Raw genomic sequence first — 16,797 nt, forward strand, 5'->3', positions numbered from 1 at the left:
GGCATTTTGGACTAACTGTAGCTTGTTTATTGAGGATGCAGGACAACCGGCTAATAAAGCATTACAGTAATCTAGTCTCGAGGTCATGAATGCATGAACTAACTTTTCTGCATCAGAAACTGATAGCATATTATGTAGCTTAGCAATGTTTCTAAGGTGGAAAAAGGCTGTTTTTGTAACATACGAAATATGATTTTCAAAAGACAGGTTGCAATCTACTATAACACCCAGGTCTTTTACTGTAGAGGATGAAGTAACAGGACATCCTTCTATGTTAAAATTGTATTGTGAGAGGTTTTGTGGGCGGTTTTTTGAACCGATAAGTAGTACCTCTGTCTTGTCTGGATTTAATAAAAGAAAATTACGTGTCATCCAATCTTTTATATCTTTAACACACTCTGTCAGTTTGGATAATTTAGCGTTTTCATTTGGCCGTGATGAAATATGTATTTGAGTGTCATCAGCATAACAATGGAAACTAATTCCATGTTTCCTTATAATATTTCCAAGTGGCAGCATATATATTGAGAATAACAGAGGGCCTAACACAGATCCCTGCGGCACTCCATAGTTTACTGGAGTTATGATCGATTTTTCTCCATTTAAATAAACAAAATGGTAGCGGTCAGATAAATACGATCTGAACCAGCTTAATGCTTGTCCTTGAACACCAGTATAATTTTGTAGTCGATCTAAGAGTATTGTGTGATCTATAGTATCGAACGCAGCACTAAGATCAAGTAAAACTAGTATTGAGATACAGCCTTGGTCAGAAGCTAATAGTAAATCATTTGTGATTTTAACAGTGCAGTTTCAGTGCTATGGTGCGGCCTGAACCCAGACTGAAACTTTTCATAGATGTCATTTTCTTGCAAGAAAGAGCCCAGTTGAGCGGACACAACTTTTTCTAATATTTTAGACATAAATGGAAGATTTGAAATGGGTCTATAATTTGCTAGATTATTATGATCTAATTGTGGTTTCTTAATGAGTGGTTTTATAACTGCCAATTTAAATGTTCTTGGAACATGACCTAAAGTTAAAGATGAGTTAATAATATTGAGGAGAGGCTCTTCCACTATAGGTAACACTTCTTTCAGTAGTTTAGTTGGTATAGGATCTAATAAACATGTTGTTGTTTTAGATGAAGTGATAAGTTTATTTAACTCTTTTTGTTCTATAGTTGTAAAGCACTGTAATTGTTCTTGCGGGGTGATAATTGAGGCTGAATTATAAGGCGCGATTGAGGATTTAACGTTTACAATTGTGGTTCTGATGCTTTCTATTTTCTCAGTGAAGAAGTTCATGAAATCATTACTACTAAACTGTAACGGGATATTTTGTTCCGGTGACGCTTGTTTATTTGTTAGTCTAGCCACGGTGTTAAATAAAAACCTAGGATTGTTTTGGTTATTTTCTATCAGTTTGCGAAGGTGCTCAGCCCTGGCCGATTTTAGGGCCTTTTTATAACGTGACAGCGTCTTTCCACGCTCTAAATTACGGGTTTCTCTCTTTAGAACATGCGTAGTATTGTTGTACCATGGTGCTTTACTTTTCTCTCTGACCTTTTTTAATTTAACGGGTGCAACAATATCCAATGTTCTAGAGAGAATGGTGCTCATAGTGCTAGTTAGTTCTTCAAGTTCATCTGTTTGTTCGGGTTCGGGCAGCAGATGAGACAGATCAGATAAGCAATTTGAGAAATTATCTATGGTGGATGGAAGGATTGTTCTGCCTGGTCGATAACGCGGCGCAGCATGACATATTACAGCAGTACGTAATATGCAAGTTACCATTTAATGGTCAGTAACATCATCACTTTGCGGTATAATATCTATATCGGTTGGATCGGTTCCATATGATATAATTAAATCGAGTGTATGATTAAGACGATGAGTGGGACCAGTGACGTTTTGCTTGACCCCAAAGGAGTTTAATAAATCTATAAACGCAGCCCCTAACGTATCATTGGAATTATCTACGTGTATGTTAAAATCTCCAACAATTAATGCTTTATCGACATTGACCAATAGATCTGAGAGAAAATCTGCAAACTCTTTTAGGAAATCAGCGTAAGGCCCAGGCGGTCTATATACGATAGCCAAGGCTAAAGATAATAAGTATGTGTGTCTTATTCACATATATCTTCATTTTTTATTTTACGATCTGTGTACTGGAAGCTTCTTCTGTCAGCAAAACCGATTCCCCGCGTGTGTGTGTGTGTGTGTGTGTGTGTGTGTGTGTGTGTCTGTCTGTGTGTGTGTGTGTGTGTGTGTGTGTGTGTGTCTGTGTGTGTGCATACATAAACACAAACATGTCAACAAATCTGATTCTTGTTTGTGATGATGTTCAGTCACATGACCGATCGCTTCAACTCTTCATAACTTTCATCATAGCAAAACATAAAGAAGTCTCTGAAGAAACCATGAGCACGAGCAACAGCAAATAAATTCATTTTGTTTTTTATTACAAATAAATATTTACATTATATTTACAGTGAAGAACCCCATCCCATACTCGAACAAACAGCTTAATTTGATACATGGAGTGTGTGTGTGTGTGTGTGTGTATGAGTATATATCTGAAACCCCTTGACATGAGCACATAACGGAACCTGTCCAATTCACATTACATGAGATCAGAAAACTGTACAAGTCGAAGCGAATCCACAATCATCTCCGGAGGATCCGTGTGTGTGTCCCGCGCGACGGATGGCGTCCAGAGGAAAACAGCAGATGTCCAGAAAGAGGAGGAACGGCAGGGAGGATCCCTGAGGAATGAGGTACGAGGTTCATTGTCCATGAGTGTGTGTGTGTGTGTGTGTTCTCAGAGAGGACACATGACCTGTGACCCGGAAGTGCTGCTGGTCACCAGCTCAGTGTATGTGCAGAGCGGCTCCTCAGGGGTCAGTTCAGTGTAGAGACGAAACTCCAGCTCTTCTCCTGCAGAGACATGAGGAACACTGGTGAGTTTGAGCAGAACACGAGAACTGAAGCTCTGCTAACTGTCCTGCTGTCTCTCATTTACCTGAACTTACACTCCACTGGCTCTCTGGACTCAAAGACTCAGTTGTGCCTACTTCATTGCCCAGGAACCCCTTTCCAAAGACGCCGCTTTGAAGCCACTGTGAACTGTCACGCTCCAGTTGCCGTGAGAGCTGCAAGAGCAAAGCACACTGGTGAGTGACGGGCTTCTCATTACAACACATCTGGCCAATCACAGGCGCTAGAGCGGGTATTCCTGCCAATGAACAAGCACACTCAACACAGCGGGATCGACACTCACCTCGATGATGGCTTCGTACTCCTCCAGGTCTGAGGGATGGAGAGATGAGGGATGGAGAGATGGAGAGAACAGGAGAGAACAGTCAGTACCAGCTCGTGTGTGTTTAGAGGAACAGGGTTAGGGTTAGGGTTAGAGCTTGTTACCTGTCGAGTGCATGGGCGACACCTGGAACTTGCTGGTGTAGAGGCCACTGGAGCTGTCTGGCCCGACCACCTCCTCACACACACTCGTCTCGCACACACTCGTCTCACACACGGCCATCTCAGAGTTCATCACGGGCCTCGGGGAGTCTGCTGGAAAACAGAGGAGCGGGGATGAGTACTGAAGCTCACACACTCTCAGCACACACTCGTCTCAGCTCACACACTCGTCTCACACTCGTCTCACACTCATCTCACACTCATCTCACACTCAGTGTAACATCTCTTACTGAGGATTGTGCTGTCGATGGTGGGTTCCTGCATCTCATCTGCGCTTACTTCTTCCTTCTTGACATGTGAAGACACAGCCTGAGACACACACACACACACACACACACACGTTGAGTGGACAGTCGGACAGCACAGTACAGGTTCACTAGCGCTCGAGACTCGGCTCACCTTCGTCCGCCTCCGGCTGTCTCGGCCCTTGGGTCTCTTGTCCTTCTTCTTGCAGACGGCGGGCAGCATGCGGTACACCCTCACCGCGCCGCAGCCCTTGTTCACACTCCGGGTCTTCACCTCCTCGATGTCCGGCAGAGAGTTCATCGCACACCGGAAGTTCGCTTTCCACGTCTTGGGGTCCGGAGAGGTGTGGCCCTCCCTGAATTTACCTGAGGAACACAACCACAGCGGTGTGAGTACACGGATCTGAGCGTGTGTGTGTGTGTGTGTGAGTGTGTGTGTGTGAGTGAGTGAGTGAGTGTGTGCGTGAGTGAGTGAGTGAGTGAGTGTGTGTGTGTGTGTGTGTGTGTGTGTGTGTGTGTGTGTGAGTGTGTGCGTGAGTGAGTGAGTGTGTGTGTGTGTGTGTGTGTGTGTGTGTGTGTGTGAGTGTGTGAGTATGTGTGTGTGTGTGTGTGTGTGTGTGTGTGTGCGCGCTCACCTGTGTGGATGGCCCACTGCTTGAACAGACACGCGTCTTTGTCCATCTCCCAGCCGTGGCGAGCGGCGTGTTTCCACGGGATGGAGAACATCTTCTCCTCCTGAAAGCATTTATCCATGAGAACGATGCTGATATCTAGATGTGTAATGTCTCACACTGCTGTCTCACACACACACTGCTGTCTCACACTGCTTTACCTTGTTGACCCACACGAGTCCAGCGATGCTGTTGGAGTCGATCCGGCTCTCCAGCCAGGGACGCATGCGCATTCTGGACACTGGCATGTTTTCTGCAGCAGAACACAGGAGAATCTCACTCAGTGCTCACACACACACACACACACACACACACACTGCTCTCTCTCACACACACACACACACACACACTGCTCACACACACTGCTCTCACACATACACACACACACACACACACACTGCTCACACTCACTGCTCACACACACTGCTCACACACACTGCTCGCTCACACACTCACTGCTCACACACACACACACAGCTCACACTCGCTTACACACACACTGCTCACACTCGCACGAGTTCATGACCAGGAAACGAGCGCTTTGTTTATACTCTGACAAATTTCACTGTGCAAAATTCGGAATATATAGCCTATATATATATATATATATATATATATATATATTTTTTTTTTTTGGTACAAGCTTCTTTTGTTTTGTTTTATTTTTTGTAAATGCATATACATCTAAGTAAATTGAGAAGGTTACTTTTAATGCTATTGTTGTTGTTTTGCAACATTGTTGCGGCGTGTTGAACATTCCCTTTAACTTGCATTAATTACTAGAAAATAGAAATCTAAATAATCAGAATATAACTTAATTAAATTTTCCAGTGAACCCGCGATTGCAGTGAAATTTGTCTCATAAACATTTCCAAGCAATTGCAATAAATTCAATAAAAAGCTTTAAATTATCATAGACACTTACAGTTATTCCGATGTTGTATCCAAATCAGAGAAATGCAAAAAAGTATGTCCTGTAAAGGCGTCAATCCACTCTGTGAACTACAGCTCTGTGAGTTCAGTCTAGATTAGCTCTCGTTTTACTGTACAGAGGGAAGGCGCGCGCCGCTTATTTATATTGCCTTGTGGGGAAAAGTCCCTCGCGCTGACACAGACACTGAGCTCGCGCATGCGCAGAGGGAGCCAGCCGCTACACAGCGCAGACAGGCTGATTTCCGAGAAATCATGCTGTTATGAGATAGACGAACTGAGTGCGGAAGACAATTCAGTTTGGATAAACATACACACACACACACACACACGCCCTCGACATACCACAACACACACACACACACACACACACACACACACACACACACACACACACACACACACACACACACAAACATTATTGCCACGGAAATTAGCAATTATGTACGGCCATTCACAGTGCACCTCCTGGGCTGACAGAAAATGTACATAGACATATATAACTATATGCATTATATCAATGTATGTCATTTATGCAATGGATCGGTCACCAGCAGCAACGTTTCGTGCATGAAGGCATTTACCCTCTGTGAATATAAAAAACGTTGGGTTATTTTTTTAACCTAACATTATTAAGTGAGTGTGATATAAAAATGCCGATAACGAATGTGTGTTCTGCCGACAGTGAGCTATATGAGAGTAGTTGTGAGTGAAACACATGAGTGCCAGAGTTCAGTCTGAGAAGTCAGTGGTTTTCCGGGAAACGGATTGAGTGTGTTTACACGGCCGACAGAGGGCGCGCGCGCGCGTGCACAAGCGCGTTACTGTAAGAGCAGCGTTTCAAAGAAATAGAGCAGGTCTGGGTGTGATGAAATACTACAGTCCTGGAATACCATGCATGAGGCATGAGGTTTGGTATTTTAGGTTTCGAGATTTCTATTCATGTTCAGGGAATGGGATTGACTGCCAAAAAATAATGAGCATAATGATCGAGTGTTGCGTTCGCTGAAAGTGTGTATGTGTGTTGTTGTTGTTTGTTTGCTTGTTGAATCTGTTTGTCGCCGGACAGCTGATCTAACCCACATATAGTCCAGCTCAGTCTCCAGCTCAATTCCTGCAAGATGCGTTCAAACAGAAGACTGTAGTGGACTCGAGATGTTAAACTGTTAGTTTCACTACTTTAAAACCAGTTGAAACGCGAGACTATCAAAGAGAAATGTGTACAGATAGACACACAATAACAAGGTAATATAATAGCAGTTCAAATTTTTATTTATTTTATTAATACCATGAAGCAGAACAATACAATACAAAAATAAAGTAAAATAAAATAAAACCGTGCCAGAGGACAAGAACATGTTTTATAACAAACAACAGAAAAAGGGTGCTACTTTATACATCATCATTCCTGCTTACAGTGCTAGAAGCTCTGATTGCCTTTTTACTTGTGCAACTATACAAAACAGGACAACAAAGCCTGAAATCACCTTTTTAAGCAAGAAAAGTTAAGTTTGGAGTCAGACCATTTCATTTTATGAATGTGAAACCCATTAATATGAACAACTGTATGAAGGATATATATATCTTTTTCAATCCCATGATCATTGAAGTGTATTATTATGTCAAATTCTCTGTGTTAAATGTTTTCTTAATTAAACGCCCCACATCAATCCAAAAATATTTTAGTATATGCAATGGAAAAATAAATAAAAAATTGTTTTAATGGCAGTTAAATAGAGATATTGATTACACTACTGTGTGAGTTATATGCGCGCTCCCGCTGAAGCTCAGCATGTGACAATGAGCATGTGACGTAAGGGGGCGTGTCCTATCCGCGGGAGGAGGCGGGGTTTTCCTGCGGAGTTTCTGCTCTGTGGATTCCTGGGTTTTCCCGAGGATCGTCCAGTGATATTCCCCTGGAAACCCGAAACCAGATCCTCAGATCGTCACATATGAAACCCGTTGGAGTCTGGCATCAACCTCTGTTAGATCCGATCACTGTGACATGCTGAAACATGCTCTCTCTCTCTCTCTCTCTCTCTCTCTCTCTCTCTCTCTCTCTCTCTCTCTCTCTCTCTCTCTCTCTCTCTCTCTCTCTCTCTCTCTCTCTGTCTGTCTAGAGAAACGATTTTTCACTGTTTCTTATTTTGCAACAGATTGGGGCGTTTATTTTTAAGACTTCAAGGAATTTTAGCAGCTTTCAAAGTTGTATTTTCTAATGTTGTATTTATTTATGGTTTTAAATATTGGAGGGAAAATACAAGAAAGGGGCTTTATTGAATTTCATTGTTGTCCAAGCAAAGACAGCAATATTTTTGACAAGAAGGAAAAAAATAGAAGGTGGATGGTACTTGAAAGGTGGATGAGTTTAGTGAAAGCAAGCAGAGCGCCGGCCCGTCCATTAGGCGACATAGGCGGTGGCCTAGGGCCCCACCTTGCCAGAGGGGGCCCCTGTATCTAACAATAACTATACTCAATAAATCGTTAATTAAGCATAATATTTAAAATTCACTTAGGTGCGTGAATCTCGACTTCCGCAGTCGGAGAAGCCCGACGCATTGCATGGACCTGACTAATCATGATACAGTTCACAGAGACGGTGAGTATCTAATAAATTACCCAGACCTACAACATACATAAAAAGGATAGCTCTGTAGTTCAGACATGACAAATTTCCGAAAAAGATAATAAATACATAACAATAGAACGAATAAAATACGAAAACATAAGAAATATACACAGTAGCTCGTCACATGCTAATTTGCATAATACCGCCCGAGATATAGTGGGAGACCTCGAGTACCGTAATTATCACAGTATCCACACACACGGATTCCACCACACTTCTCTCCAAAATGCTCACGTTTTAGAAACAAGAGACTTTTTTTTTTTTGTGGTGCTCTTACCCTTTAGTAATGCTTAATTTCTTAGGCCTATATGAGGCATTTTGCATGACAGAAAATGTGCTGTCAAAAATAAAATACCAAATATTATAATCTCTATGGTAATATCGACTTCACATATTTGGATTGCCTTGTCTGTCATAACGTCACGAAGTCTCGTCAGAGTCGTAGTCATACAGCAATGCTATTTTTAGTTAATTGAAATAATAATATGTTAAACTGTGGTAGAAATGGCATCCAAACGCCATCTTTCTGGAGCTGAAAAAAGGAAGAGGAGAATGGTTGAGGAATAAAGACAAGCTCAAAGTAAAGGTGTGTTCTTCTGACTTCTATAAATAGTGCGTTATTTATTGCTGTATTATTAGTTTTACTAATAAATGTAACAATGCCCATGATCGCAGACAGACAGACAGACATGGAAAAATTGGGCCACATTCAGCGTGTTAAGAATTATCTACCCATGCATTTTGTATAGATTTTAATCCTCTGATGAAGTTATCGTAGTTTTTTTAAATTAAGGTGGACCATCTCAGACCTCAAAATGGCCGTTTTACCCCTTTTGATAGGCTATTTATGCAATTAATTTATATTAACTGTCTCTTTTTCTGCAATTTCTCAACTGAGAATAATGGTCATTAATAATCACTATTATAATTTTGAGCAAAATAATTGTGATTATCAGTTCCATTATTATCATGCAGTCCTAACCCACCCCATCCATTCTCCCTTACCGCTAAAAACAGGTTTCTCACTCTTTCCAAATTAATATTTAAACATTTCTAAATAATACAAAACATTTTTATTATTGTGATCATCAGTAAAAAGTTAAAATGTAGTAGCCTACTGCATTTCTAGTCATTATGCATAATTACTACTGCATTTACAAAAATACCTTTAATTTATGCTTTATTTTATATGCTTTATTTTTTTATGTGTGCTTTCTGTCTTTTATGTACTAGGCTAGGGCTATGCTAAAAATCTCTTAGTTTCTTAGTGTTTTTTCATATGTACGTTGAATGTTACACTTTTATAAACTTATATATTGAGCAATCTATAGCCTAATTTTATTTATATATATATATATATATATATATATATATATATATATATATATATATATATATATATATATATATATATATATTATAATTTATGTACAATTCACACATTTTACTTCATTTATTTGAGTTTCATGTAAATATTTTTTTTCATTTTTGAATGCTACACTTAATACACATTTACAAACTTAAATATTGAAATTGTCATATCATGTGCTTTCTCTTCCTTCATAAAATTGTTATGAGAGTTTTTTACTCCAGTGGGGCCAATTTTCATGATCTTGCCTAGGGCCCCACAACCCCACGGGCCGGCACTGAAAGCAAGAATACGTTTTTTGGAGTTTTTGTTCTGGAAGTTAATAAGTGGTCTTTAGCTAAGGTGTTATGTATGGATTGTTTAAAAAAAATGTAAAATAAAGTAGCTTTAAACCTTAAAAAATCTCTCTGTCTTATATCACACTCCAAAAAAAAAAAAAAAAAAAAATCACAATTTTACAGAAAATGAATTGTACATTAAAATAAATTAAATTGTACTCAAAACTCTGTAAAATTACAAATAATATCTGTAAATTAAATGTAGGTATTTTAGGTATTGTGAATTTGTGACATTAATGACAAATTCCAGTAATTCACATATTTCATACAGTATTTTTTCTGTTTTCTTAAATTACATAAAATGTATGTAAATTTACAAATATAATCTGTAATTAAACAGTATCAAAACAGTTAAATGATAAAATGGTCAAATGACTGGCAGCCCCCAAAAAACTGTAACATTAAAGCAAACTATTCTAAATTAAATAAACTGAAAATTTTACAGGTATTTCCTGAATTATACTGATCAAATACCTTCATTGTAAAAAAATCTTTAAAAAAAGGTCAAATGACCCTTACACCCTTACATGTGGAAGAGGAGGAAGAGGATGTGTAAGAGCAGGAAGAGTATGTGTAAGAGGAGGAAGAGTATGTGTAAGAGGAGGAAGAGAATGTGTAAGAAGAGGAATAGGATGCGTAAGAGGAGGAAGAGTATGTGTAAGATGAGGAAGAGTATGTGTAAGAGGAGGAAGAGTATGTGTAAGAGGAGGAAGAGTATGTGTAAGAGGAGGAAGAGAATGTGTAAGAGCAGGAAGAGTATGTAAGAAGAAGAATAGGATGTGTAAGAGGAGGAAGAGTATGTGTAAGAGGAGGAAGAGAATGAGGAAGAGGAGGAAGAGCATGTGTAAGAGGAGGAAGAGTATGTGTAAGATGAGGAAGAGTATGTGTAAGAGGAGGAAGAGTATGTGTAAGAAGAGGAATAGGATGCGTAAGAGGAGGAAGAGTATGTGTAAGAAGAGGAATAGGATGCGTAAGAGGAGGAAGAGTATGTGTAAGATGAGGAAGAGTATGTGTAAGAGGAGGAAGAGTATGTGTAAGAGCAGGAAGAGTATGTAAGAAGAGGAATAGGATGTGTAAGAGGAGGAAGAGTATGTGTAAGAGGAGGAAGAGTATGTGTAAGAGCAGGAAGAGTATGTAAGAAGAGGAATAGGATGTGTAAGAGGAGGAAGAGTATGTGTAAGATGAGGAAGAGTATGTGTAAGAGGAGGAAGAGTATGTGTAAGAGGAGGAAAAGTATGTGTAAGAGGAGGAAGAGTATGTGTAAGAGCAGGAAGAGTATGTAAGAAGAGGAATAGGATGTGTAAGAGGAGGAAGAGTATGTGTAAGAGGAGGACGAGAATGAGGAAGAGGAGGAAGAGTATGTGTAAGAGGAGGAAGAGTATGTGTAAGAGCAGGAAGAGGTATGTGTAAGAGCTGGAAGAGCATGAGTAAGAGGAGGAACAGTATGTGTAAGAGGAGGAAGAGTATGTGTAAGATGAGGAAGAGTATGTGTAAGAGGAGGAAGAGTATGAGTTAGAGGAGGAAGAGCATAAGTAAGAGGAGGAAGAGTATGTGTAAGAGGAGGAAGAGTATGTGTAAGAGGAGGAAGAGAATGAGTAAGAGGAGGAAGAGTATGTGTAAGAGGAGGAAGAGTATGAGTAAGAGGAGGAAGAGTATGTGTAAGAGGAGGAAGAGCATGAGTGAGAGGAGGAAGAGTATGTGTAAGAGGAGGAAGAGTATGTGTAAGAGGAGGAACAGTATGTGTAAGAGCAGGAAGAGTATGAGTAAGAGGAGGAAGAGTATGTGTAAGAGGAGGAAGAGTAGAGGAGGAAGAGTATGTGTAAGAGCAGGAAGAGTATGTAAGAGGAGGAATAGGATGTGTAAGTGGAGGAATAGGATGTGTAAGAGGATGTGTAAGAGCAGGAAGAGTATGTGTAAGAGCAGGATGAGCATGAGTAAGAGGAGGAAGAGTATGTGTAAGAGCAGGAAGAGTATGAGTAAGAGGGGGAAGAGTATGTGTAAGAGGAGGAAGAGTATGTGTAAGAGCAGGAAGAGTATGTGTAAGAGGAGGAAGAGTATTTGTAAGAGCAGGAAGAGTATGAGTAAGAGGAGGAAGAGTATGTGTAAGAGCAGGAAGAGCATGAGTAAGAGGAGGAACAGTATGTGTAAGAGGAGGAAGAGTATGTGTAAGATGAGGAAGAGTATGTGTAAGAGGAGGAAGAGTATGAGTTAGAGGAGGAAGAGCATAAGTAAGAGGAGGAAGAGTATGTGTAAGAGGAGGAAGAGAATGAGTAAGAGGAGGAAGAGTATGTGTAAGAGGAGGAAGAGTATGAGTAAGAGGAGGAAGAGTATGTGTAAGAGGAGGAAGAGCATGAGTGAGAGGAGGAAGAGTATGTGTAAGAGGAGGAAGAGTATGTGTAAGAGGAGGAACAGTATGTGTAAGAGCAGGAAGAGTATGAGTAAGAGGAGGAAGAGTATGTGTAAGAGGAGGAAGAGTAGAGGAGGAAGAGTATGTGTAAGAGCAGGAAGAGTATGTAAGAGGAGGAATAGGATGTGTAAGAGGAGGAATAGGATGTGTAAGAGGATGTGTAAGAGCAGGAAGAGTATGTGTAAGAGCAGGATGAGCATGAGTAAGAGGAGGAAGAGTATGTGTAAGAGCAGGAAGAGTATGAGTAAGAGGAGGAAGAGTATGTGTAAGAGGAGGAAGAGTATGTGTAAGAGCAGGAAGAGTATTTGTAAGAGGAGGAAGAGTATGTGTAAGAGGAGGAAGAGTATTTGTAAGAGCAGGAAGAGTATGAGTAAGAGGAGGAAGAGTATGTGTAAGAGCAGGAAGAGCATGAGTAAGAGGAGGAACAGTATGTGTAAGAGGAGGAAGAGCATGAGTAAGAGGAGGAAGAGTATGTGTAAGAGGAGGAAGAGTAGAGGAGGAAGAGTATGTGTAAGAGCAGGAAGAGTATGTAAGAGGAGGAATAGGATGTGTAAGAGGAGGAAGATGAGGAAGAGGATGTGTAAGAGCAGGAAGAGTATGTGTAAGAGGAAGAAGAGTATGTGTAAGAGGAGGAAGAGTATGTGTAAGAGGAGGAATAGGATGTGTAAGAGCAGAAAAAGTATGTGTAAGTGGAGGAAGGGTATGTGTAAGAGGAGGAAGAGGATGTGAAAAAGGAAGAAGACTATGAGTAAGAGGAGGAAGATAATGTTTAAGAGGAGGAAGAGGATGTGAAAAAGGAGGAAGAGCATGAGTAAGAGGAGGAAGAGTATGTGCAAGAGGAGGAAGAGCATGAGTAAGAGGAGGAACAGTATGTGTAAGAGCAGGAAGAATATGAGTAAGAGGAGGAAGAGTACGTGTAAGAGGAGGAAGAGCATGAGTGAGAGGAAGAAGAGTATGTGTAAGAGGAGGAAGAGCATGAGGAAGAGCAGGAAGAGTATGTGTAAGAGCAGGAAGAGCATGAATAAGAGGAGGAAGAGTATGTGTAAGAGGAGGAAGAGTATGTGTAAGAGCAGGAAGAGTATGAGTAAGATGAGGAAGAGTATGTGTAAGAGGAGGAAGAGTATGTGTAAGAGGAGGAAGAGTATGTGTAAGAAGAGGAATAGGATGCGTAAGAGGAGGAAGAGTATGTGTAAGAAGAGGAATAGGATGCGTAAGAGGAGGAAGAGTATGTGTAAGATGAGGAAGAGTATGTGTAAGAGGAGGAAGAGTATGTGTAAGAGGAGGAAGAGTATGTGTAAGAGCAGGAAGAGTATGTAAGAAGAGGAATAGGATGTGTAAGAGGAGGAAGAGTATGTGTAAGAGGAGGAAGAGAATGAGGAAGAGGAGGAAGAGTATGTGTAAGAGGAGGAAGAGTATGTGTAAGAGCAGGAAGAGGTATGTGTAAGAGCAGGAAGAGCATGAGTAAGAGGAGGAACAGTATGTGTAAGAGGAGGAAGAGTATGTGTAAGATGAGGAAGAGTATGTGTAAGAGGAGGAAGAGTATGAGTTAGAGGAGGAAGAGAATGAGTAAGAGGAGGAAGAGTATGTGTAAGAAGAGGAAGAGTATGTGTAAGAGGAGGAAGAGGTATGTGTAAGAGCAGGAAGAGTATGTGTAAGAGGAGGAAGAGCATGAGTAAGAGCAGGAAGATTATGAGTAAGAGGAGGAAGAGTATGTGTAAGAGCAGGAAGAGTATAAGTAAGAGGAGGAAGAGTATGTGTAAGAGCAGGAAGAGCATGAGTAAGAGGAGGAAGAGTATGAGTAAGAGGAGGAAGAGTATGTGTAAGAGCAGGAAGAGCATGAGTAAGAGGAGGAAGAGTATGTGCAAGAGGAGGAAGAGCATGAGTAAGAGGAGGAACAGTATGTGTAAGAGTAGGAAGAGTATGAGTAAGAGGAGGAAGAGTATGTGTAAGAGGAGGAAGAGTATGAGTAAGAGGAGGAAGAGTATGTGTAAGAGGAGGAAGAGCATGAGTGAGAGGAGGAAGAGTATGTGTAAGAGGAGGAAGAGTATGTGTAAGAGGAGGAACAGTATGTGTAAGAGCAGGAAGAGTATGAGTAAGAGGAGGAAGAGTATGTGTAAGAGGAGGAAGAGTAGAGGAGGAAGAGTATGTGTAAGAGCAGGAAGAGTATGTAAGAGGAGGAATAGGATGTGTAAGAGGAGGAATAGGATGTGTAAGAGGATGTGTAAGAGCAGGAAGAGTATGTGTAAGAGCAGGATGAGCATGAGTAAGAGGAGGAAGAGTATGTGTAAGAGCAGGAAGAGTATGAGTAAGAGGAGGAAGAGTATGTGTAAGAGGAGGAAGAGTATGTGTAAGAGCAGGAAGAGTATGTGTAAGAGGAGGAAGAGTATGTGTAAGAGGAGGAAGAGTATTTGTAAGAGCAGGAAGAGTATGAGTAAGAGGAGGAAGAGTATGTGTAAGAGCAGGAAGAGCACGAGTAAGAGGAGGAACAGTATGTGTAAGAGGAGGAAGAGCATGAGTAAGAGGAGGAAGAGTATGTGTAAGAGGAGGAAGAGTAGAGGAGGAAGAGTATGTGTAAGAGCAGGAAGAGTATGTAAGAGGAGGAATAGGATGTGTAAGAGGAGGAAGATGAGGAAGAGGATGTGTAAGAGCAGGAAGAGTATGTGTAAGAGGAAGAAGAGTATGTGTAAGAGGAGGAAGAGTATGTGTAAGAGGAGGAATAGGATGTGTAAGAGCAGAAAAAGTATGTGTAAGTGGAGGAAGGGTATGTGTAAGAGGAGGAAGAGGATGTGAAAAAGGAAGAAGACTATGAGTAAGAGGAGGAAGATAATGTTTAAGAGGAGGAAGAGGATGTGAAAAAGGAGGAAGAGCATGAGTAAGAGGAGGAACAGTATGTGTAAGAGCAGGAAGAATATGAGTAAGAGGAGGAAGAGTACGTGTAAGAGGAGGAAGAGCATGAGTGAGAGGAGGAAGAGTATGTGTAAGAGGAGGAAGAGCATGAGGAAGAGCAGGAAGAGTATGTGTAAGAGCAGGAAGAGCATGAGTAAGAGGAGGAAGAGTATGTGTAAGAGGAGGAAGAGTATGTGTAAGAGCAGGAAGAGTATGAGTAAGAGGAGGAAGAGTATGTGTAAGAGGAGGAACAGTATGTGTAGGAGGAGGAAGAGTATGATTAAGAGGAGGAAGAGTATGTGTAAGAGCAGGAAGAGCATGAGTAAGAGGAGGAAGCGTATGTGTAAGAGGAGGAAGAGTATGTGTAAGAGGAGGAACAGTATGTGTAAGAGCAGGAAGAGTATGAGTAAGAGGAGGAAGAATATGTGTAAGAGCAGGAAGAGTTTGAGTAAGAGGAGGAAGAGTATGTGTAAGAGGAGGAAGAGTATGTGTAAGAGCAGGAAGAGGAAAAGGAGGAAGAGTATGTGTAAGAGGAGGAACAGTATGTGTAAGAGCAGGAAGAGTATGAGTAAGAGCAGGAAGAGTATGTGTAAGAGGAGGAACAGTATGTGTAGGAGGAGGAAGAGTATGAGTAAGAGGAGGAAGAGAATGTGTAAGAGGAGGAAGAGAATGTGTAAGAGGAGGAACAGTATGTGTAAGAGCAGGAAGAGTATGAGTAAGAGCAGGAAGAGTATGTGTAAGAGGAGGAACAGTATGTGTAGGAGGAGGAAGAGTATGAGTAAGAGGAGGAAGAGAATGTGTAAGAGGAGGAACAGTATGTGTAAGAGCAGGAAGAGTATGAGTAAGAGCAGGAAGAGTATGTGTAAGAGGAGGAACAGTATGTGTAGGAGGAGGAAGAGCATGAGTAAGAGGAGGAAGAGTATGTGAGGAGGAGGAAGAGAATGTGTAAGAGGAGGAAGAGTATGTGTAAGAGCAGAATGAGTATGTCTAAGAGGAGGAACAGTATGTGTAAGAGCAGGAAGAGTATGAGTAAGAGCAGGAAGAGTATGTGTAAGAGGAGGAACAGTATGTGTAAGAGGAGGAACAGTATGTGTAGGAGGAGGAAGAGTATGAGTAAGAGGAGGAAGAGAATGTGTAAGAGGAGGAAGAGTATGTGTAAGAGTAGGAAGAGTATGTGTAAGAGGAGGAAGAGTATGTGTAAGAGCAGGAAGAGTATGAGTAAGAGGAGGAAGAGTATGTGTAAGAGCAGGAAGAGCATGAGTAAGAGGAGGAAGAGTATGTGTAAGAGCAGGAAGAGTATGTGTAAGAGGAGGAAGAGTATGTGTAAGAGGAGAAAGAGTATTTGTAAGAGCAGGAAGAGTATGAGTAAGAGGAGGAAGAGTATGTGTAAGAGCAGGAAGAGCATGAGTAAGAGGAGGAACAGTATGTGTAAGAGGAGGAAGAGCATGAGTAAGAGGAGGAAGAGTATGTGTAAGAGGAGGAAGAGTAGAGGAGGAAGAGTATGTGTAAGAGCAGGAAGAGTATGTAAGAGGAGGAATAGGATGTGTAAGAGGAGGAAGATGAGGAAGAGGATGTGTAAGAGGAGGAAGAGTATGTGTAAGAGGAGGAATAGGACGTGTAAGAGCAGGAAGAGTATGTGTAAGAGGAGGAAGAGTATGTGTAAGAGGAGAAATACGATGTGTAAGACCAGAAAAAGTATGTGTAAGAGGAGGAAGACTATGAGTAAGAGGAGGAGGAGAATGTTTAAGAGGAGGAAAATAATGTGTAAGTTGAGGATGAGAATGTGTAAGAGGAGGAAGAGGATGTGTAAGAGGAGGACGAGTAAGTGCAAGAGGAG

General features: G+C 41.1%; 2 protein-coding genes across 4 annotated transcripts in view; one reads left to right on the forward strand and one right to left on the reverse strand.

The window, feature by feature from the left end:
* The window catches only part of acsl6 (acyl-CoA synthetase long chain family member 6), a 123,300-nt gene that overhangs the window by 40,731 nt on the left and 65,772 nt on the right, over positions 1-16,797 (forward strand). The gene's annotated exons all lie outside the window — the stretch shown is intronic.
* On the reverse strand, positions 2,319-5,488 carry irf1b (interferon regulatory factor 1b). 3 transcript variants are annotated; one of them, XM_081391020.1, is made up of 9 exons: positions 5,327-5,488; positions 4,563-4,654; positions 4,366-4,465; positions 3,885-4,096; positions 3,716-3,794; positions 3,429-3,578; positions 3,286-3,314; positions 3,028-3,157; positions 2,319-2,942 (listed from the first exon to the last, which is right to left on the reverse strand). In XM_081391020.1, exons 2-9 carry the CDS (start codon positions 4,647-4,649, stop codon positions 2,827-2,829), a joined length of 903 nt encoding a protein of 300 aa, XP_081247146.1. In that variant the 5' UTR covers positions 4,650-4,654; positions 5,327-5,488; the 3' UTR covers positions 2,319-2,826. The 3 variants fall into 3 exon arrangements, with proteins under 3 accessions (XP_081247146.1, XP_081247147.1, XP_081247148.1); XM_081391021.1 differs by having other exon boundaries at positions 2,442-2,942; positions 3,429-3,575; XM_081391022.1 differs by having other exon boundaries at positions 2,469-2,942; positions 3,038-3,157.

This window comes from Scardinius erythrophthalmus, assembly GCF_964197995.2.
Source record: "Scardinius erythrophthalmus genome assembly, chromosome: 17".
NCBI lineage: Eukaryota > Metazoa > Chordata > Actinopteri > Cypriniformes > Leuciscidae > Scardinius > Scardinius erythrophthalmus.

What these genes read in the sequence shown, in the direction of transcription:
- irf1b (XM_081391020.1), bottom strand. Translation starts at nt 4,649, where the DNA reads ATGCCAGTGTCCAGAATGCGCATGCGTCCCTGGCTGGAGAGCCGGATC. An exon ending in GCAGTGGGCCATCCACACAG is followed by an intron (nt 4,097 to 4,365) that starts GTGAGCGCGCAC and finishes TGTGTTCCTCAG; the next exon opens with GTAAATTCAGGGAGGGCCAC. An exon ending in CCAGTGGAGTGTAAGTTCAG is followed by an intron (nt 2,943 to 3,027) that starts GTAAATGAGAGA and finishes ATGTCTCTGCAG; the next exon opens with GAGAAGAGCTGGAGTTTCGT.